At 36.8% G+C, this 23,745-nt stretch overlaps 1 protein-coding gene across 1 annotated transcript in view; it reads right to left on the minus strand.

The window, feature by feature from the left end:
* Window positions 1-23,745, minus strand: part of LOC150075932 (outer dynein arm-docking complex subunit 4-like) — an 80,816-nt gene that overhangs the window by 38,808 nt on the left and 18,263 nt on the right. Inside the window, exons 3-4 of the mRNA XM_090387610.1 lie at window positions 19,781-19,934; window positions 8,173-8,234 (exon numbers count right to left, since the gene is read on the minus strand). Coding sequence (XP_090243736.1) covers window positions 8,173-8,234; window positions 19,781-19,934 — 216 coding nt within the window. The remainder of the gene's footprint in view (window positions 1-8,172; window positions 8,235-19,780; window positions 19,935-23,745) is intronic.

The following is a 23,745-nucleotide window of genomic DNA, read 5'->3' on the forward strand; positions in this document are numbered from 1 at the left end:
AGTAGGTGAATTCTATTGCAAACCTATGCCAAACATGTGAACAATTATACTTAGTCTAAGTGAACAGCTAAGCAGTTTCTAGAAGAAAAACTTCCATTTAAACTCATAACCATTATGTGTTCCTGCCAATAACTGGATTGTGCTAACCCATGCAATATCATTATATATAGGATTCCAGGATATGTTTAATGTAGAAATTCAATAAATAAACTTCAATCAGATCACCTGCGAGGTGATCTGATTGAAGTGTATAAACCCTTGAATAGTTTGAGCATGCTCAATGCTGATGGAATTCTTCCTCTTGCTCAGAATAATCATTTGAGAGGGCATAAATTGGAATTAAAGAAAGACAGATGTAGGATAGATGTGTGGATGTTTTCCTTTAGCCAGCGGGTGGTTGGTTGGTGGAACAGACTTCCATCCTTTGTTGTGGAAGTTGATAGTCTAAATAAATTTAAGGCTGAGCTGGACAGGTACTTGGAATGAATGGAGGGGTGAAAATGGGAGCGTGTTTTTTTTTGGCTGATGCTGTATAAGCTTGCTTTCTTGCATCATATGCCTCTACTAATGCTAATGATAATGCTAAACACAAAAAGATGTTAGCCTTAGTAGAGGCATACGATGCAAGAAAGCAAGCTTATGCAGCATCAGCCAAAAAAAAAAAAAAAAAAAAAAATTAAAAAAAAAAAATGCTCCGATTTCACCCCTCTGTTCATTCCAAATACTTGTCCAGCTCGGCCTTAAATTTATTTAGGCTATCAACTTCCACAACAAAAGATGGAAGTCTGTTCCACCAGTCAACTATCCACTGGCTAAAGACAAACTTCAGCACATCTATCCTACAACTGTCTTTCCTTAATTTGAATTTATGCCCTCTCAGGTGATTATTCTGAACAAGAGGAAGAATCCCATCAGCATTGATTATGCTCAAACCATTCAAGGCTTTATACACCTCAATCAGATCACCTCACAGGTGCCTAGTCTCCAAACACTGTAATTTGCAAAACTTAAGCCTTTCTTCGTAAGAGCAACCCTTTGTTCCATTCACTAATTTTGTTGTCCTTCTCTGTACTCATTCCAACAGCTCTACATCCTTCTTAAAATGAGGCCTCCAGACCTGTATACAGTACTCAAGGTGTGGCCTGAACATTGCCTTATACAAAGAGATAATCATCTCCTTATCCCTGCTAGAAAAATTTCTGTATATCATTGACAAGACACCATGAGCTACTCTTGCGGACTGTCTGTACTGCTCAGAAAACTTCATATCTGCCTGCACAATTACCCCCAGGTCCTTTTCATTCTCTACCACTGTCAGTGTAGCACCATACAGTTGATACGTTACTCTGGGGTTACTGCTTCCCATATGTAGTACTTTACATTTGTCAATGTTAAACTTCATTTGCCACCTCTCAGCCCATCTGCTCAAGTTTTCTAGATCCTGTTGCAGCAGTGTACTGTCATTAGTGTCATTAACAACCCTGCCAACCTTCGTATCGTCTGAAAACTTGGACATTACACCTGATATACCATCATCAATATCATTTATAAATACCGAAAACAACAAAGGCCCCAACTCTGAATGCTGAGGAACTCCACTAATAACATTAGTCCATGATGAGCAGTGTCCATTGATTACCACTCTCTGTCTTCTCCCACTCAACCATCCCTTTATCCATAGCAGCAATTTGCCTCCAATGCCACACTGCTCCAATTTGTGCAGCAGTCTTCCATGTGCAACAGTATCAAAGGCCTTTCTAAGATCCAAATATATGATATCAAAGTTATGTGCATCAATGATAAGTGCATTGCCATGTTAGTCTGATCATGAGACATGTTCTGTTCCCACTAAAGATCAATTAGGCTTGGTCTGCAAATCTTTAGTGGAAACAGAACAGAACATTCCCTGTGATTGAACTAATGCAGTAATGTGCTTATCATCTTCTTGTGTTTATTTAAATAAAATCTTCAACAATGTTATAAATGAAAGAGGTTGTTTATGCATGGGTACTGCACTTCCATCATTTCTATTACCCAGGTAGTATGCATGCATGCATCGTTTAATTATATCTCATATTGTGAATACCTTCACAATGAGTTGCCGAGGTATTGCATTGTTTTAAATAAGTAATGCTTCACCAGTGGAGAAGATTAATGTTACTTATTCTGGCAGATACCACCACCCAAATGGCACCTTTTTGAAGCTTGCTGGCTTACTTATCGGTGGGTGGGCAGGTACCCTGTTGTTGCAATACACTGCAACAACAGGGTACATGCAAATAGTCTTAGATATAATAAATGTCAAGAAATATTTTTAGAATGTTATAAATGTTTAATAAATTAATCAAACTGATAAATTTTGGAAAGGTGGGTGAATGACTATCCAAAAAATGTACACATATTTGAAAGTTTAGATAACAAATTAACTAATATGGAAAACTCTATATTCATAGGTATAACATCACGGCAAATAAAATTAGCATTAGCATCAGTAGAGGCATATGATGCAAGAAAGCAAGCTTATTCAGCATCAGCAAAAAAAAAAAAAAAAAAAAACACCACTCTCATTTCACCCCTCCATTCATTCGAAATACCTGTCCAGCTGAGCCTTAAATTTGTTCAGGCTATCAACTTCAACAACAAGTGATGGAAGTCTGTTCCACCAACCAAATAATGGTTGGGTTTATTTAATAATCTAATACATAGACTATTAAATAAAGAAACAGCATACACCATACCAAACAACTTAATTGAACTATTAAGACAGAAACTTGTAAATGTTTCAAGCTTGGTCTCACAAATTCCTCTTCAGTGTTTAGATTGCAATTTTAGTCAGTGCATTCTCAAAATTTTATTCTGTTGGTCACTTAACAGTGTAACAGTGCTTCATTATTTAATAACAAAATCCTGTAAGAAAATAGGATTTATGCAGCAATATCCTCATAAGTTCTCTGCATGGCAACTGTATCTTCATTTCTCTCTGTCTCCAGCCCTCTCCTTCAGCCCATGATGCCCCTTCGACCTCTATAAATTCATCCAACATTCCAGTTCTCCTTCCTCTCTTTCTGTTGCCCATTGTTTTTCCTTCAATCATATCTATTAACAAACTCTCTCACCCCTCAATACATGTCCATTCTAGTTTTTCTTTTTCTTTACAGCCTTTATCACATATCAGTATCACACTCCTACCCCCCTCAATATTTCCTCATTTCTAACCCTATCTGTCCATTTCTCCTTTCAGGCCTCCTCCACACCCACAACTAAAAGCTTCAATTCTTCAAATATCCTCCTTCTTTAATGCCCATGTCTCAGCCCCACAAAGCATGGTGCTCTATACAAAATATTTAACTGTTTCCTTGAACATTTAACTTGATAACTCAATTTTCTCCCTGAAAATATTTGGTTATTCTTAAATGCTGTCTTACATATTGTAATTTCTAGTTGTAATTTCTTGACTACTTCTCTCATCACTTGTTAGCAGACTGCCAAGGTATCTATGTTTATCTACTTGTAATCTCTTCTTATCCTTATAACTTTAACCATATCAAAATTTATTCCCATCCCATATTCTTCACAACTTTTCTTAAGACTTCCCAATAAAATCTGTAACCTCTCTTCTGCATTCTATGCAGAAGAGGGATTACAGATAATCTATGCATTCTAGTAAAATAACCATAAATTAAATACACTATTTTTTTCTTTTTTTGAAATCAAAACCTGACGTAGCCGAGTGGTCAGGAGTGAGAGTGCATAGCACGCGTTCCTTGAGTGGGGCAGGGTTCAAGCCCGTGACTACTGAATACGATAAATACTTGTATTGACGATTTATTGTAAACTCTACTGACTTGGTTGTCGTGTCAGAGTATAAACAGAAAATTTATTTATTTATTTTAACATATTTTCCTAAAATTCTGAAAATTTTCATGTCTGTGAATATCAAAACTGAGTAATAAACTCAGTCTTGAATAAAATCATAAATAACATTAGAATTGTTCCTTTCAGAGTTTCTCTGAACATGTTATTCTAACATGTTTATTTGTTTGTAGATTTAAACATGTTAGAATACTAATGTGTTTAAAAGAATTATAAAGAATAAATAATAAAGAAGAATACTTTAATAAGAGCAGAGGGGAAAGAAAATATGATAAAATGGCACGTGATGTCTTTAAAGTCTAGATATAAAACTTGACCTTTACACAATCAGAAAAAAACAAGAACAGAAATTTTTAAATTTATTTTCTTCTATTTATGGTTTCCTTTAGATGGAATTATGGGGTTCAGCTCTAAAGCAGTTCTAAGACTCCCAGGACAAAGTGCAAAATACAATGCAAGGTTGGTTGGTTGGTTGGTTGGTTGATATGTTGTTTAATGGCACAAGGGCATATGTGTCTGATTCTATTCGGTAGTGCAATTACCAGTTTAAATCTGTAAAATAATCCCATCTGCTTTAAGAAATAAAAAACTCAGCTATATTTGCATTGTCTCCAATCAGATGGGGTAATGTCAAAGGTTCTTGCAGAGTGAAAGCGATTTGAAAATTTTGTTTTGATAATTATTATAATGATTGCAATTTATTAGAATATGCCTCACCGTAAGTGTAGTCTGACAAAAAGTACAAATAGGCGGAGCTTCCCCCTTGAGTAGATAAATATGGGTTAGATACGTATGCCCAATACGCGTCCTAGCCAGGATCACCTCCTCTTGCCTATTTTGATTGCATGCTTGATGGCCACAACTTAGGTTCCTGTTTAAATTGCCGCACTGAGCCTGCCAGATTTGCAACCATTGCTCTTCACATACGTTTTTTATGACTGATTTGTAGTCTGTATATGCACTTGGTAGTTAGGAGATCTTGCAATGATTGAATATTTAGCGGCTTGATCTGCATATTCATTTCCTTTGATGCCTACATGACCTGGTATCCAACAGAAACTGACTGATTGGTTTACAGCTTGTAACGCAATAATCTGTGATCTAATTTGCTTCAAGACGGGGTGGATTGGTTTGGATGGATTTTTCAACAATTTTATTGCACTCACAGAATCAGAGTAGATCATAATTCGCTTCCTGGACAGATTAATCACATGATCCAGAGCTATTTAATCGCCCACAGTTCAGCAGAATAGATGCTGCATTCCTTTGGAAGGGACACAGAAGTAGAAAAGATAGAAGAAACTGTCGCTGCGCCCACTGTCGTACTTGTTTTCGAGCCATCGGTATATATTTGGAGACACCGAGAATTTTCTGCTACATGTGCAGCATGGAGTTTCCTGATGGTAAGGTCTGCTGCTTGCTTTTTCCCATTGTTGAAATGAGAAGTCACAGACCGGTGTATAATCAGACCACGGAGGGTCGTGATGGCTCATTTCCTGAAAGACATTACCCATGTCTAGATTCCAACATTGTGTTAACTGTAGCAACCTTATCCCAATAGGCTTGTTTTCGTTAGGTTTGTTTTGATAAAATGTGGTCCACCGGGGCTCAAATAAGTATGGCGAGATAGGATGAAAAGGAAGACTCCGTATTTTTGCTGCATAGTTGAGGATCAACATTTTCATCCGAAGATGGAGTGGAGGTTCATGTGCATCTCTGTACAGGGATGTTCTGAATGCTCCTAAAGCAGTTCTTAGGGCACTGTGATGGATAGTGTCTATCTGAGTTAGTGCACTTTTCCTGGCAGAGTCATAGATTGGAGCTCCGTAATGCAAGCGAGATCGGATTAATACCCGATATAGCCGAAGCAGAGTATATCGGTCAGCACCCCATGTCAATGAAGATAGTACTCGGAGGATATTTAATTTTTTAAAGCAAATGGTTCTCAGATATGTGATGTGTTGTAAGAAGTTTAATTTATTGTCCAGGATTAGGCCAAGAAATCTTATACTATTGGAAAGAGGTATGGTGAAATTTTTAAGATGTAGTTCAGGCTCAGGGTGGATCTTACGTTTTTTACAGAAATGAAGAAATGAATACAGTTAGATTTTTGTGCTGATAAGCGGTAGCCACTGCAAGACATCCACAGCTCAATTTTGTTAATTGAGATCTGAAGCTGTCTCTCAATAGAATTCATAGTTTTTCCTTGGCACGAAATCATGAGATCATCTGCATAGTGATATAATTCTACTGTGCTTAGAATATCATGGATGATATTGTTTATTCTTATTAAAAATAGCGTAGGACTCAAGATAGATCCTTGAGGGACCCCCCCCTCCTCCTGTATATGAATTCTAGAAAGAGCATTTAGATGACTAACCTGAAAGGTTCTGCCCTGGAGAAAGCTCTGAATAAACAAAGGAAGCCTGCCTCGTAGACCAAAGGTGTAAAGATCCCGTAGAATACCGAAACGCCATGTTGTATCAAAGGCCTTTTCTAAATCGAAACTTACCATAACAAGGTGGTCATTTCTGACAAAAGTGTTTCTGATGTTTGATTCTGCTTTGGTCATCATATCTAATGCAGATCTATTTTGCCGAAAGCCATACTGATTTTTATGTAAGATGTTATGTGACTCAAGAAACCAGGTGAGGCGCTTTAGAACCATTTTCTCCAGTGTTTTCCCCAAACAACTAGTTAAGGAAATTGGACGATAATCTCCTGGATTAGAGAGGTCTTTTCCTGGTTTAGGGATGGCTAATACAAGTGAATGTTTCCAAGAGCGAGGATAAACATGTTCCTCAAAAATTCTGTTAAAAAATATTAAAAGAATTTGTAAAGCAGTATCATTCAAGTGTTTTCGCATAATATAAAATATACCATCAGGGCCAGCTGCACTACTGGGTGCTCTGTTAAGAGCATCCGTTAACTCGGATATAGTAAAAGGCTGATTATATGGAAGAGACAGACTGGTGTTGAAATTTAACTTATACTTTTCTGCTACCACTTTAATTTGTTGGAATGAAGCATCATATGAACTTGCTGCTGAAATTTTTGCAAACGCTTTAATACAATGTAAGCTGTCAATTAGTATTTATAAATGCACTCCTCCTGTTTCCCAAGTGTGAATCAGGAGGTGTCTCTTACACCTGCCTAGAGCCAGCCCTGGGGTTGTTAGTTTTCTACCCATGTTGGGTAGAAAACTGAGGAAGTAGTGTGGTGAGTATTTTACATGGAATGCCTTGGTTTCCTTAATGAAGTTGCAGGGTATTGAACTGATAATACTAGTTAACTACTGCTAGTTAACTGTTAATTTTACACTTCACCACACTATGTTAGAAGAAAATTAAAAAAAAAAAAAAAACATGGTATTTACTACAGTCAAACATTTTGAAGTAATATTCAGTCCCTTTTCTAGTTCATGTATTTTAAAAAGTTTTTTTTTTTCAAAACCACATGTGATAGAAATATTTCAAGAGCATTTCTGAAATCAGTATTAAAAATGATACAAGAATTGTCAAACTTTACTGAGGAAGAAAAATCTTCATTTTTATCAATTTTATTTATACTATATATATAGTGTTTTAAAAGTAAAAAGTATGGAAAGATAAAAAAAAATAATAATAAAAAAGATGATGTATCCAATTCTAAACAGTTATAGATATGGAGTTCTGAATGGTAAAATAATGAGATAATAAAAAAATTAATTAGAATAAACTGACAAATACCTAGTAAAATATTTATTTCATACTGAGTATGTGTCTCCTTAATCCAATCTTTTTTTATTATTATTTTATTACTATTATTATATTTTGCTATTCAAAACTCTATCGATATTTTTAAAATTTAAAAATCTCTGTAATAGTTTAGTTTTTTTTATTTTGGACCCATAAAATGTTGTTGTTGTTGTTATTTTGGTTTTTAGGAGCATTAGCAACTAAAGCCATATTGCTCCAATGATATGCGGTAGTCATTCCCTGACCTTTCCGCATCCTCCGTATTTGGTGGTCACGGGCTCGAACCCCAGTCTAATCAAGAAGCATGTGCTACGCACTGCTGCTCCTGCCCACCTGGCTACAGATATAAAATGCATTGCAACATTTGTTGCACATACTTTTGAAACACTGTATATACATGTTGAAGTATAAGCAGCCAATATATATTTTTTAAATATAACTGTACCTCTGCTGATAACAGTTAATACATTATGATAATACAAATCATAAAGAGGAGCAAATAATGAATTAAAATTTGAAATAAATATTATATGTTAATATTTGAAATATAAAATAAACTTACTTCATCTTTTTTAGTTTCCAAACTTTCACAGTCTTTATCAGTAAGTTTAATTGATGCTTCCTCTGGAAACAAATATAATTTTTATAAATATTCATATATTTAACTTAATGTACACTGTATATATATGTTGCTGAAAATAAGGTAGATTACATTTTTCCATTTGATACTTAAACATCAGTACTTTTGCACTGTTTTATATACCAACATGATGAACAACACAAATATGCTGATAATATGTGGTTTCTATGAGTACACTTGGCATTTGTCTGGGAGAAAAAAAAAAATGAGCAATAGCAATTTAGATAAGGAAATCTTTAACAGAGGGGTGTGTACTAAATATATGAGAAAATTTAGCCTCAAATTACATTTTTCCACTTGTTAATAAATAAATATTTCACTACTATTTATACAGCAAATAGGACATACAACACACTCACTGAATGTTCCCATTCAGTGAATGGGAAAAAAAGAAAGATATGTACAGCTGGGATAGCATGAATTGTGTCCTGGACAAGAAGCTTTCCTTAAGTAGTGATGGTGCTTCCAAATTTTCTTTATACTCTGGAATGACCACAAAGTCAGAGGCATTAAAACTAATCATTGTTACCAATTTAGCAATCATATTTGTTATCAATTACTAACATATTTAACAATCATATTTACTACTAATTACTGCCATTTTTAGCAATTATGTGAGTTTGAATCATGATCAACTCAAATGCATGCACTATTGCACTGCCACACTGACACCATTCAACTAAGCCAGGCACAAATAGTGTTTAAATGGCTTCCAGACTAGTTTATACTCACAAATGATTGCTCACTTTGTCTGTGTCTAATGAATATCCACTTGAAATACTGAGATGACAGTTATGTTTTTTTTAAAATAAATTAGGTATGCACATACCCACACAGACATGCATGCAAACACACAGTGGTAGAATATTGGTGTCTATAGTTACACAGATGGACTGGAACTTGCAAATGACTATTATCATAACTACCTCTACAAATGTTGGCATCAGCCACATAGCTGCTAATACATGCAGGGTTCAGGGTTAAACAGGGAAGCTTTTAAATCTTGGAAATGAGAGTGATTTTCTCACTAGAAGGAAAGGTTTGTCCTAAATTCTTGATGTAAATAGTCTGCAGTGATTATGTTTTATTTAGCATTAGTAGAGGCATACGATGCAAGAAAGCAAGCTTATGCATCATCAGCCAAAAAAAAAAAAAACCTGCTCCCATTTCACCCCTCCGTTCATTCCAAATACCTGTCCAGCTCAGCCTTAACTTTATTTAGACTAACAACTTCCACAACAAAAGATGGAAATCTGTTCCACCAATTAACTACCCGCTGGCTAAAGGCAAATTTCCGCGCATCTATCCTACAACTGTCTTTCCTCAATTTGAATTTATGCCCTCTCAGGTGATTATTCTGAGCAAGAGGAAGAATCCCATCAGCATTGAGCATGCTCAAACCATTCAAGGCTTTATACACCTCAATCAGATCACTTTGCAGGTGCCTAGTCTCCAGACACTGTAATCTGCAAAACTTAAGCCTTTCTTCGTAAGAGCAACCCTTTGTTCCGTTCACTAATCTTATTGCCCTTCTCTGTACTGATTCCAACAGCTCTACATCCTTCTTAAAATGAGGCCTCCAGACCTGTATACAGTACTCAAGGAGTGGCCTGACCATTGCCTTATATAAGGGGATAATCACCTCCTTATCCTTGCTAGAAAAATTCCTGTACATCATTGACAAGACACCGTGAGCTACTCTTGCAGACTGTCTGCACTGGTCAGAAAACTTCATATCCGCCTGCACAATTACCCCTAGGTCCTTTTCACTCTCTACCACTGTTAGTGTAGTACCACAGAGTTGATACTTTACTCTGGGTTTACTGCTTCCCATGTGTAGTACTTTACATTTATCAATGTTAAACTTCATTTGCCACCTCTAAGCCCATCTGCTCAACTTTTCTAGATCCTGTTGCAGCAGCTTACTGTCATTAGTGTCCTTAAAAACCCTGCCAACCTTCGTATCGTCTGCAAACTTGGACATTAAGCCTGATATGCCATCATCAATATCATTCATAAATACACAAAACAATGGACCCAACACTGAACGCTGAGGGACTCCGCTAACAACATTAGTCCATAAAAAAGCGGTGTCCATTGATTACCACTCTCTGTCTTCTCCCACTCAACCATCCCTTTATCCATAGCAGCAATTTGCGTCCAATGCCACTGCTCCAATTTGTGCAGCAGTCTTTCATGCGCAACAGTATCAAAAGCCTTTCTAAGATCCAAATATATGATATCAAAGTTATTCCCTGCATCAAATTCCTTTGTGATTTAAGTGTATTAATTCAAGTGTATGGCTGGAATTGATTATTACATTAGAGAATGCTCTGATGTAAAAGCCTCTTCAAAATTTCTTCTGATGTTGTAAACTAAGCATCCCTAACAAGGAGTTAGTAAAATTAACTTTTCTCAAATCGGAAATTATGCCTTTTGGAATACTGTTACAGACAAGATAACTTAGAGATCATTCCATGAATGGGGATACCTAAGCCTAATCTATATTTTCCAATTAATATCCTACTATAATCAACAGATTGCCATAGCTATCAACTACATTTTTCAAAAGTAATGTGACTGAGTTTGAATAATAGTAGTGGTTGACTTTATATTAATAATGTTTTTGCTGTTCTGCTGCTGTTTGTGAATTTTTGGAGAATAAAATATTGAACATGCATTTATACAAATGCACGTTCACAGGCTGACATACATAATGCATAAGCTAAAAAACTTTACTCTTTCCATCTGAGATTGGCTAAATACGGCTTTAATAAAAGAGTACTTTAAGGATTCCTCAAATCCTCTAATCTAGCGATTGATAAGAATGAAAAAAATTTTAACAAATAAGGGGAATATTTGTTAACTGATATAATTTAGTTTCCATAGAGCCTATTATCAGATCTGGCTAACTGGTAATGTAGATAGAATCTGAATTTACTTTTTCCCCATATCAAATTAATAAAGTATTATTATGGAAATATAAGTTACACCAAATTTGTATCAACCTGGATACACCAAATTTGTATCAATATAAAAAAAAAAAAAAAAAAAAAGAGTTTTAAAGTGACCACACATTTACATAAATTCTATGCTTTAAATTTATATGTAATATGTATTTGCACATACACATATGACATTTACATATCAGAAGAAATTGCATATCACTTCATAAAGATTTCATAAATGTACTGAATTACCAATTTTGATTCTTTTAATTCTGTAACTGCCGCCTCAAAAGGTAGAAAGTACAGAAATTTGAGTCCAGTGTCAAGCTTCTAGTTTCTCACCCTTCAACCGAACTGTAGCACATGAACAAATACATAATACATGGTACTTGAGCAAAGATTGTCAAAATCTATAGAGTACTATGGATGTTGATCTATCATGTTCGGGGTTGCACAAAAAAAAAAATAAAAAAACTGGAAGAGAGCTGTTATGTTTTCTGGTGTAAATACATCATTTCTATGATTTATAAAAAGATTTCTTTTTATATTCCAATATAGTCCTGGGGTGGCTAGAGGAATTTACATTACAAGTGTATTGCACATTTTTACAATAAATTAGTATTAGCATTAGTAGAGGCATATGATGCAAGAAAGCAAGCATATACAGCATCAGCCAAAAAAAAAAACCTTCCCATTTCACTCATCCGTTCACTCCAAATGTATGTTTGTCTAGTTCTGCTTTGAATTTATTTAAGTTGTCAACTTCTACAATGACAGATGGAGTTTTGTTCTAGCAATCAACCACCCACTGGCTAAAGCTAAAATTAAGCAGATAAGAAGTGAGTTTTGGAAAATACATGCAGCAATGGCTGAACTACAGATTTCAGTGAGTACGGTCACAAATTTAAAGCTTTCAGCTAGAAAAAAAAAATGTTTGCTCTGAATTAGATATAGAACAAAACAGCTTTTGTTTTCAAGTGTACTTCATCATATTAACATTTTTTAGTGACAATTCGAAAATTGTAGATCTCTTAAAGTACCATTTATAACTGGCACAATATAATAGCGTAGCTTAATTTAATTTATTATGATACTCACTTTTTTATAATCTGCATTGATGTTGGAATAAATTGGATGATAATTTTAAATTTAAGTTAGCATGAATAAGTTAGGATTTAAAAACAGAATTAAAATGTGAGCAAGGAAGTAGAAGTGCACGTCTTCGTCCTTGGCGCCTCCGTAGCCAGGTGGGAAGGAGCAGCAGTGCATAGCACACGCTTCTTGATTAGACCGGTGTTCGAGCCTGTCACCACCAAATACGGAGAATGCGGAAAGGTCAGGGAATGACCACCGCATATCCCGGAGCAATATGGCCTTAGTTGCTAATGCTCCTAAAAACCAAATAACAAACAAACAATAACAAAATCTTCGTCCTTGGCCGTCAATGTTGAAATTTGAAACGATTTTAGTTATACGGTTGGAAACAGAAGGCCAATAGCCATAACAAGTGGCTTTCGTTTTACACGTCTTCAGTTGGCAATGGTAAAATGAGAGTAAACGCGTGTATTTAAGAAGCCTAGGTTCCCGTGATGCTCCTGGATACACGTGGGAATCTCAGGTGCATGAGATTCCAGACCGGTGCTATGTTATAGGGTAGTTTGGAATTTAATACTTGAAGAGTGGAATGGCAGCGAAACCATTCTATAACTAGGGCTTCGTATTGGAAAATTTTAAAACTAGATTTTAATTTGATAATAGGAATGGCTGAATCTACTAAGGGGGTGTGGTTGTGGGATTGAACATGTGTTGCTAATTCGGTATTGGACTGTCCCGTCCTAAAGCTACTGTAGTGGTAGTACGCACGTGTGTTTGATGTTTTGGTAGAACCGTATTTTGTGGTGGTGCTACCAATGTAGCAAGCGTTACAGTTATCTTGACATTTTATTAAGTAGATGATATTATTCATGTCACTAATGCGGTAATTTTGTGTATCTTTATATGAGTTGAATAATGAACCTAGTTTATTGTAAGATGAGAATGTAAGGGTGATATCAGTACTTTTGAATAAACGGCGGAATTGGTTGGCAAAATTACTATGGTAAGGGAGGATAATACGTGGATTATTATTGGAGATGCGTTTGGGTGGGTTGTTGATATTATTTTGGACTGTGACAATAGTTTGTTTGTTTTTTTTATATTGGGTTGGGGGTTTGAATCTGGAGTTAAGGATTGAATTACTTTGGTGTATAATTCCCCATTTATCTGGATGATTATCTAATTTGGTTTGTAGTTCTATTATACATCCTTTGTAGGGATATTTATTATCTTTAATAGCAAAGTTAAAACCGTAATCGAGGCTAGCGAGTTCAGTGGAAGAAAAAGGGTACGAAAAAATGTTTATAGTGGAAGATTTTGTGGCAGTGTGAGGTTTCTGTTTAAGGATCCCCCATTTTCTGTTGGGTCTGAGTTCGATGTCGTTAATGGCAGCTGCTATAGTTATTAATATAGTTAATGTATATTATAGTTAATATTATAGTTAATGGCAGCTGTTATTCCAACATCAATGCAGATTATAAAAAGGTGAGTATCATAATAAATTAAATTAAGCTACAATATTATATTGTGTAACATTTTTTAGGCATTTTTGATTAGAATAGTATTATAATTATATACAAAATAAATTAATATGCATTATGAACCACATCAATTAATAAAATTGGTTTATTTCCTTTTACATAAGCAGCAGGGTGGGCATATGGAACAAGGTTAGAGCAGAAACATATATATGTATTAAATATAGTAACAACTAATCTTGCAAAATTACTTTCAACAAGAATGGTCAGAATGTTTAAGATGCTTAAACTTCATGAATAATATAAAAAATGAAATACAGATTAAAAACAAATGAAAGAGTGAATAAAATCACAGAGGTATGCATTCCAAAATGACAAAACTGGACTGGTGCTTGAACATGGGTAGTTTTAGGCTACACTGTGGATACATTTTTTTTTTATGAAAACCCCAAACACGAGAGGTATTAGCATTAGTAGAGGCATATGATGTAAGTGGAGTCCCTCAGGGTTCAGTGTTGGGTCCATTATTGTTTTCTGTATTTATAAATAATATTGATGATGGTATATCAAGCTTAATGTCCAAGTTTGCAGATGATACAAAGGTTGGCAGGGTTGTTAAGGACACTACTGACGCTATGCTGCTGCAACAGGATCTGGAAAGGTTGAGCAGATGGGCTGAGAGGTGGCAAATGAAGTTTAACATTGAAAATGTAAAGTACTACATATGGGAAACAGCAACCCCAGAGCAACATATCAACTCTGTGGTACTGACAGTGGTCGAGAATGAAAAGGACCTGGGGGTAATTGTGCAGGCAGATATGATGTTCTCTGAGCAGTGCAGATGGGCTGCAAGTGTAGCTCATGGTGTTTTGTCAATGATATACAGGAATTTTTCTAGCAGGGATAAGGAGGTGATTATTCCCTTGTATAAGGCAATGGTCAGGCCACACCTAGAGTACTGTATACAGGTCTGGAGGCCTCATTTCAAGAAGGATGTAGAGCTGCTGGAATGAGTACAGAGAAGGGCAACAAGATTAGTGAATAGAACAAAGGGTTGCTCTTACAAAGAAAGGTTTAAGTTTTGCAAATTACAGTGTCTGGAGACTAGCACCGGCGAGGTGATCTGATAGAGGTGTATAAAGCCTTGAATGGTTTGAGCATGTTCAATGCTGATGAGATTCTTCCTCTTGCTCAGAATAATCACTTGAGAGGACATAAATTCAAATTGAGGAAAGACAGATGTAGGATAGATGTGCGGGAATTTGTCTTTAGCCAGCGGGTAGTTGGCTGGTGGAACAGACTTCCATCCCTTGTTGTGGAAGATCAACTTCCTAAATAAATTTAAGGCTCAGCTGGACAGGTATTTCGAACGAACAGAGGGGTGAAGTGGAAGTTTTTTTTTTTTTTTGGCTGATACTGCATAAGCTTGCTTTCTTGCATCATATGCCTCTACTAATGCTAATGCTCTCAATTTTGATCTCCCAATGCTTATGTCACACCAAACTGACTCGACATTGCACTGTCCAGCGATGTCTTGGAAGGCTTCACTTCCTTGGATTTTATGTGTTTCTTAACTAATAGCATAACCCTCCTCCCTTCCTATCCTGACTATCCTTCCTGTACACATTGTACTCCCCAAATTCCAGTTCTGCATTCCTTATATCTGTGTGACACTACGTCTCTGATATCCCAACAATATCTGCCTTTGATGTTTTGAGCAATACCTCAAATTCATCAAATTTATTTACCAAACTCCTAGCATTGGTGTACATACAAGTATACATGCACCTGTTCCTATTCTTAGCTACCCTAACACAACCCATGTGTTTACTTGTACAGCAATGACTCCCAGCAGTCTCTGAAATATCCTGCATCTTGTTTTCCAGGCTGCTGCTCATTCCAATAGAAGCAGTGTAAGAATCACTTTCATTTCTGCCAGTGGCTACTGTTAATCTATCAGTCCTTGTATCCCCCCAAGCTAGCAGTTTTCTGACCCACCTAACATTGCCTCGATAGCATCAGCAAATATTCTTGCACCCTTTCTATTTAAGTGTATTCCATCCCTGTAGAAGCAGTCTCTCCTGTTAACAAGTACAGACCAAGCTGAAAAAAATTCCACCCCTTGAGCCTTGCACAATCTTTCCAGGGCCGAATTGATCGACAAGGCTCTCATCATATACTCTCTCCTATCGTGTCTGGGCAGAATTGCAGACACTTTCAAATTCATGGCTTTTTTTCAACAGTGGCCTGTACTTGTTAAGTAATTTTGCCGGTCTCCTACTCTTAATATCATTAGTGCCAATGTGTACAACAATATCACCTTTTGTGCCCTTAAAAGGATGGTTAAGTGCTAGAAGACAGAGGGCGAAAAATCAATGGGTGCTGCTCTTCTTGTACTAATGTTATTAGTGGAGTCCCACAGGGTTCGGTGTTAGGTCCACTGTTGTTTTGTATATTTATCAATGATATTGATGAAGGTATATCAGGCTTAATGTCGAAGTTTACAGTAATACCAAGGTTGGCAGGGTTGTTAATGACAGTAATGGCAGTGTGCTACTGCAACAGGATCTAGATAATTTGGGCAGATGGGCTAAGAAGTGGCAACTGAAGTTTAGCCTTGACAAATGTAAAGTACTACATATGGGTAGAAGTAACCCCAGAGAAACGTACCAACTGTGTTGTACTACACTTAAGGTGGTAGAAAATGAAAAAGACCTGGGAGTAATTGTGTAGGCAGATATGAAGTTTTCTGAGCAATGCAGACAGGCTGCCAGGGCAGGTCATGGGGTTTTGTCAATGATATATAGGAATTTTGCTAGCAGGGAAAAGGAGGTGATTATCCCTCTGTATAAGGCAATGGTCAAGCCACGGCTTGAGTACTGCGTACAGGTCTGGAGGCCTCATTTTAGGAAGGATGGAGATTTACTTGAGCGTGTACAGAGAAGGGCAACAAGATTGGTGAGGGGAATGAAGGGATCCTCTTACCAAGAGAGGCTTAAGTTCTGCAAATTGCAGTGGCTGGAGACTAGGCACCTGCGCAGTGATCTGATTGAGGTATATAAGACCTTGAATGGGTTGAGCACTCTGAATTATGATGGGATCCTTCCACTTGTTTAGATTACGAATCTAAGGGGGCATAAATTCAAATTAAGAAAAGACAGATATAGAATAGATGTGCGGAAATTTTCCTTTAGCCAGCGGGTGGTTAATTGCTGGAACAAACTTCCATCTGTCGTTGTGGAAGTTGATAGGTTGAATAAATTTAAGGAGGAACTGGACAGGCATTTGGAGGGAATGGCGCGATTTTTTTTTTTTTTTTTTTTTTGGCTGATGCTGCATAAGCTCATACATTTGCTTTCTTGCATCACATGCCACCACTACTACTACTACTAAAAGATGATATCAGCTGTACGTCATCAACCTTTGCCCTTGGCAGACATATCCCGGTCCTGTTCCACCTATCCTTTTTATATAGCATGTTCCCCATTTCCCATCGTATGCCTTTACTAATGCTAATAACTGTGAAGTGTGTTGATTTGTGAAAAATTAAGCCCAATATGGCACTAGCATTAGTAGAGGCATATGATGCAAGAAAGCAAGCTTATGCAGCATCAGCCAAAAAAAAAAAAAAATTTTCCACTTTACCCCTCCATTCGTTTGAAATACCTGTCCAGCTGAGCCTTAAATTTATTTAGGCTATCAACGTCCACAACAAGGGATGGAAGTCTGTTCCACCAACCAACTACCTGCTGGCTAAAGGCAAATTTATGCACATCTATCCTACATCTGTCTTTCCTCAATTTGAATTTATGCCCTCTCAGGTGATTATTCTGGGCAAGATCCCATCAGCATTGAGCATGCTCAAACCATTCAAGGCTTTATACACCTCTATCAGATCACCTCGCCGGTGCCTAGTCTCCAGACACTGTAATTTGCAAAACTTAAAACTTTCTTTGTAAGAGCAACCCTTTGTTCTATTCACTAATCTTGTTGCCCTTCTCTGTACTCGTTCCAGCAGCTCTACATCCTTCTTGAAATGAGGCCTCCAGACCTGTATACAGTACTCTAGGTGTGGCCGAACCATTGCCTTATACAAGGGAATAATCACCTCCTTATCTTTGCTAGAAAAATTCCTGTATATCATTGACAAGACACCATGAGCTATTCTTGCAGCCTGTCTGCACTGCTCAGAGAACTTCATATCTGCCTGCACAATTACCCCAGATCCTTTTCATTCTCTACCAGTGTCAGTGTAGTACCACGGAGTTGATACGTTGCTCTGGGGTTGCTGTTTCCCATATGTAGTACTTTACATTTGTCAATGTTAAACTTCATTTGCCACCTCTCAGCCCATCTGCTCAACCTTTCCAGATCCTGTTGCAGCAGCATAGCATCAGTAGTGTCCTTAACAACCCTGCGAACCTTTGTATCGTCTGCAAACTTGGACATTAAGCTTGATATGCCATCATCGATATTATTTATAAATACAGAAAACCATAATGGACCCAACACTGAACCCTGAGGGACTCCACTAATAACATTAGTCCATGATGAGCAGTGTCCATTGATTACCACTCTCTGTCTTCTCCCCCTAAACCACCCCTTTATCCATAGCAGCAGTTTGTCTCCAATGCCACACTGCTCCAATTTGTGCAGCAGTCTTCCATGTGCAACAGTATCAAAAGCCTTTCTAAGATCCAAGTATATAATATCAAAGTTATTCCCTGCATCCAGTTCTTTTGTGACTGCATCATAGTATCCAATCAAATTGGTCAGGCAAGACTTTCCCTTAACAAAACTGTGCTGTGCTGTGCTGTGCTGTGCTGTGTCCGAGCTATAACTGAAGTCTTGTCTAAATGATCCTGCAGTGCTTCTTTAACCAGTGCCTCCATTAATTTTCCTGGAACAGAAGTTAAACTTACAGGTCTATAATTACTTGTGTCAGCCTTTGATCCTCCTTTGTGAATTCGGGTCACATTTGCACATCTCCAGTCTATGGGTATCTCCCCTGAGTCCAAGGAAGCTCTCGTAATTATGGCTAAGGGTGTGCTTACTTCCTTTGCTGCCTCTTTTAATATAACTGGATAGATCCCATCCACCCCAGGTGCCTTTCTTGTGTTTATCTTCAACAATTTCTCCTCCATTTTACTTTCAGTTATTACAAGATTATCTAGCTTACTGCCAGAGTTGAATACACCTCTGGCATTCCCCTCGCTGAATAACTCCTCATGTGTAAATGTCGATGCAAAATATTCATTTAGTTTGTTAGCTACCTGAGCAGGATCATCAACAGTTGAACCATCGATATTAAGTGGCCCAATCTGATTCATCCCCTTCCTACTATGAGTAGTGATCAAATATTTACCAAAGAAAAATATAAACCCAGCAGAGATCGACAGTGATATGGTTAGTACTTTGGGTGACTTATCTCCATCATAAGTCACAAAGACTCTCTGCCTTAAAACAGGCAAAGAGTCTTTGGCAATTCACACTGTAATGGGAGACCAAAAGCACTGATGACTGAGAACTGAAAAATCCAATATGTGATACAGTGATAATTGAGTGACCATTCAAAAACTTGTAAGACCACAGGGCTAGTGTTGTGGAACAGTAGTCTGTACTGAGAGAATAATAAGGTATGAAAAAATTATCAGCAAGATAGATCCCATGAATGTTGACATCTTAGCAGAAACAAATGGCAGTGCAATTTTCAGAGACATTTCCAAGAAAGTTTAATAGGGATTGTGACTCTTTTTGTAGACAATTTGTTACCATAGATAAGACTTGGTTTATCACTTCAACCCTGAGTAAAAAGAACAATCAACCGGAAAGGTCAGGGCCTCTGTATTTTGGGATGCTGAAGGAATTTTATCAATTATGGCATTGGTTCTCATCAAGACCTCCCAATAACTTATAATATCAATAGTTACAATAGTTTTGATAATAGATTCAGATGAAATATAACACATGTACTAATTAATGCTAATATTTTTATAATTTGAAATTTACCTCCAATTGAATTCTCTATAGCTTGTTGAGATTTCTGAATTCCTAGCTTAAAGGCTTCATAATCAGGTCTTGCTTTATATCCACGATGAAAGAAGACAAGTGCATGCTCAAAGTCACCCGTAATGTAGAGGATTTCAGCTTTTTCAAGTATAGCCTAAGTGACAAATGTACAATGTTTAGTTTAAAAAAAAAATCACTTGGACTGTGAAATTCTTGGATTGAAAAGTAAATGAAACAAAACTACACTAGATTATTTCCTCACTATCTTAAACTAATTAAAAAAACTAATCAACTATTCACATGGTAACATGGATTACTATGAGATTTCCTCAGAAATCTCGTAGTGATCTAACTTTTCCTGGTGATATATTTTTCCAGTGATATATTTACTAAATTGTTCAATTCAGCTTTCGTTTTATCTCTTGTAGTTACTGCGGTGAAATTTTTTTGCAGCCCACTTGATGTGAATGGTAATTTTGGTGTTTCGATTTATATCTCTAATAAAAATTCCAGAAGTAAATATGGAAGACTTCCACATGGGTTTGGATATATTAAAATAATTATTACAAAGTATTTTAAATAATAGTATACATTATGGCATCTGTAAATTGGGCAGATTGCCAAGGGATGGCGAATACATTTGAATTATGGAATACTTTTAAAGCAAAATCAAAGAAGCCACGAATGCATACATACATACATTTAAAGAAATAATGCAGGAGGCGGAGAGCGAAATGGATGACTACAGACCTGAATGGACAAATAGAGCAGAAAAAGATAGCACAAGACAGTTACAGAGTGATGAAAATTACTGAAGCCTACAACAGGTACAAGTTTATCTGTAATAGTCTACAAGCTGTAATAGCCTCAGTGTGCAGCCCTCTTAATGCTGTTGAAGGCATGTAGGACCACTTGAACAGTGGCCTTGCAGATACTGACCAGAAAAATGTCTATACAGTACAAAGTCCAGTTTCGCTACTTGAAGTTGGATGTTGAGAATCACAGTCAGTAATTTTATAAATATGAGCTGTTCATATTTCCTGCCTTCTCTAGGTGTCCACTGTTTAGTTTCATAGCAAAGTAAGTCAAAGTTGCAGTTCTAACCAAGAGATGTCAGCATTTATTTTGAATAGTTAACAATATGAGCAAAAGGTTTAGAATCATAGTGAAGTAAGTCTGACTTACACCATTATGTTCCTAAACAACTAGTATGATGGAGGTTATATTTCAAGTTTGTATTGTTGTAGCAAGGTGTCTTTCATACTTTGTATTTCACATTTTCATGTAGCAAGATGTCTTTTAAGTTGAAATCTCAATAAATGGAGGATTTTAAGTTGTCTTTTAAGTTGAAATCTCGAGAAATGGAGCACGTCAAGAGGCCAACAAAGTAGAAGAAGCATGCCATGAAATTTCCTTCAGATCAAGAAAACGTAAAAGGAAAGAGTCAAAACGAGTTGTAGCCAGAAGACTTCGCAATTCAGGTCAGGTGTACGTGAACTCAAAAGGAACACAAGTTGAGTGTAAGCAGTTTGAAAACTTAGATTGTGGTTGCAAAAAAAAAAAAATTAAAAAAAAATGCATAGAGTCCTTAACAGAAGAGGAAAGGAGAAAGCAATTTGATAATTTTATATCCATGGCTGATTTTTCTAGACAGAATGCATATTTATGCGGTCTTATACATCATGAACCTATAAAGCGAAGGCAGCCTCAGAATGACAGCTAGGGAGAAAAGCAATGTACAAATCTGTCTTACATTCAAAAAGAAAATACCACAGTACGTGTTTGTAAAAAATTCTTTCTTGATACTTTTGGAAGGGTGAAGGTTCTGATGGAAGGGTGACAAGAGCATTAGAAAAAGCAAGGAAGGAGAGGTCTGCAGGAGAAGATTTAAGTGGTAAACATGTAGCAGCACAAAAGATAACTGACAAACAAAAACAGTTACTTAAGGATCACATTAATATTTTCCCAGCATTTCAAAGTCATTACACTCAAAAAGATAATCCGAACAGGAAGTTCCTTAGCCCTGACTTGAACATAAGAAAAATGTATGTGCTTTATTGTGAATAGTGTGAGCAAAGAGAGACTGAATGTCTTAAAGAGTATTACTATAGACATGTCTTCAACACAGAATTTAATTTACATTTTCACGTTCCTTGAAAGGACACTTGCAAGGCATGTGGCAAGTATAAACAGTCAATTGTTGTAGAAATGGGCAAAGAAAGGACAGATGATTTGGAGGGGCAACATGTTTTGCATTTGGAAAAAGCAGAGAAAGCAAGAAATCAATTAAAGGGCTGATGGGAAAAAGGCCCGAGGAAATTCTGACATCTACACAATTATGATAGATTTACAAAAAGCCCTGCCATTCCCAAAATCAACTGTTTCTGAGGCCTACTATAGGTGCAATATGTACTGCTATAATTTAGGTTTGCATGACATCAAAAATAACCTTGGCTACACGTACGTTTGGGATGAGACCATTGCATCCAGAGGTTCACAAGAGGTTGCTTCTTGCCTGACTAAACATATTAAGTTGAACAAAAAAATATATATAAAATAAAAGCATCTGATGATATACAGTGACACATGTACTGGCCAAAATCAGAACATCGAGGTATCCTTATTGTTAATGAAACTGATTCAAGAAACTTCAGTTGAAGTCAAAGACCATAAATTCATGGTTTCTGGCCACTCTTACCTTCTAAATGACAGCATTTGGGCTGATTGAGCAAGATGGTAAAAACAAGATTATCTATGTTCTTTTGTGACTGCATCATAGTATCCAAGTATCCAATCAAATTGGTCAGGCAAGAATTCCCCTTAACAAAACCGTGCTGTGCTGTGTCCGAGCTATAACTGAAGTCTTGTCTAGATGAACCTGCAGTGCTTCTTTAACCAGTGCCTCCATTAATTTTCCTGGAACAGAGGTTAAACTCACAGGTCTATAATTACTTGTGTCAGCCTTTGATCCTCCTTTCTGAATTGGGGTTACATTTGCACATCTCCAGTCTATGGGTACCTCCCCTGAGTCCAAAGAAGCTCTCATAATTATGGCTAAGGGTTTGCTTACTTCCTTTGCTGCCTCCTTTAACATAACTGGATAGATCCCATCCATCCCAGGTGCCTTTTTTATGTTTATCCTCAACAATTTCTCCATCACTTTTCTCTCAGTTATTACAAAATCATCTAGCTCCCTGCCAGAGTTTACTTCACCTCGGGCATTCCCCTTCCTAAATAACTCCTCATGTGTGAATGTAGATGCAAAATACTCGTTTAGATTGTTAGCCACCTGAGCAGGATCCTCAACTGTTGAACCTTCAATATCCAGTGGACCAATCTGATTCATCCCTTTCTTTCTAGACTTTACATAGGTAAAGAACTGTTTTCCATTTTTCTTTGCATCCTTTGCCAAGGATTTCTCATAATCTGCCTTTGCCTGCCTAATCTCCTTTGCGACGTGGTTACAGACCAGCTTATATCTATCATAGGCTTCCATGTCACCCATTAATTTATATGTATTCCATGCATTTTTCTTCTCTGCCATATGTCTTATTAGTTCATCTGACATCCATTTAGGCCTAAACCTTGAACAATATTTCTTAGTTGGTATGTAAAGCTTAGTAGCTTCCAAGATAAGTTCTTTGAATGCTTCCCATTTTGAATTTGCTGTTGGTAACATCATCAGTTGGTCCCACTGTACAGAATTTGAATACTGTCTCCGACCATCGTAGTCGCCTTTATGAAAGCAAAAACCCTTCCCTTTTCCCCTGATGGTAGTTACCTCTTTGAGTAAATCCCACTTCAGCACACTGTGATCACTGCCACCTAGTGGTTCCTTTATCTGCAGATTCTTAAGGCATGAAGAATCACTACTGATAATCAGATCAGTAGTGATTCTTCTCCCTCTAGTTGCCTCCCAAACATGCTGATGTAGAAAACAATCATCCAATAAATCCACAAAAGCC

Source organism: Mastigoproctus giganteus, chromosome 13 (assembly GCF_048544385.1).
Source record: "Mastigoproctus giganteus isolate SK-2022 chromosome 13, ASM4854438v1, whole genome shotgun sequence".
Classification (NCBI taxonomy): Eukaryota; Metazoa; Arthropoda; class Arachnida; order Uropygi; family Thelyphonidae; genus Mastigoproctus; species Mastigoproctus giganteus.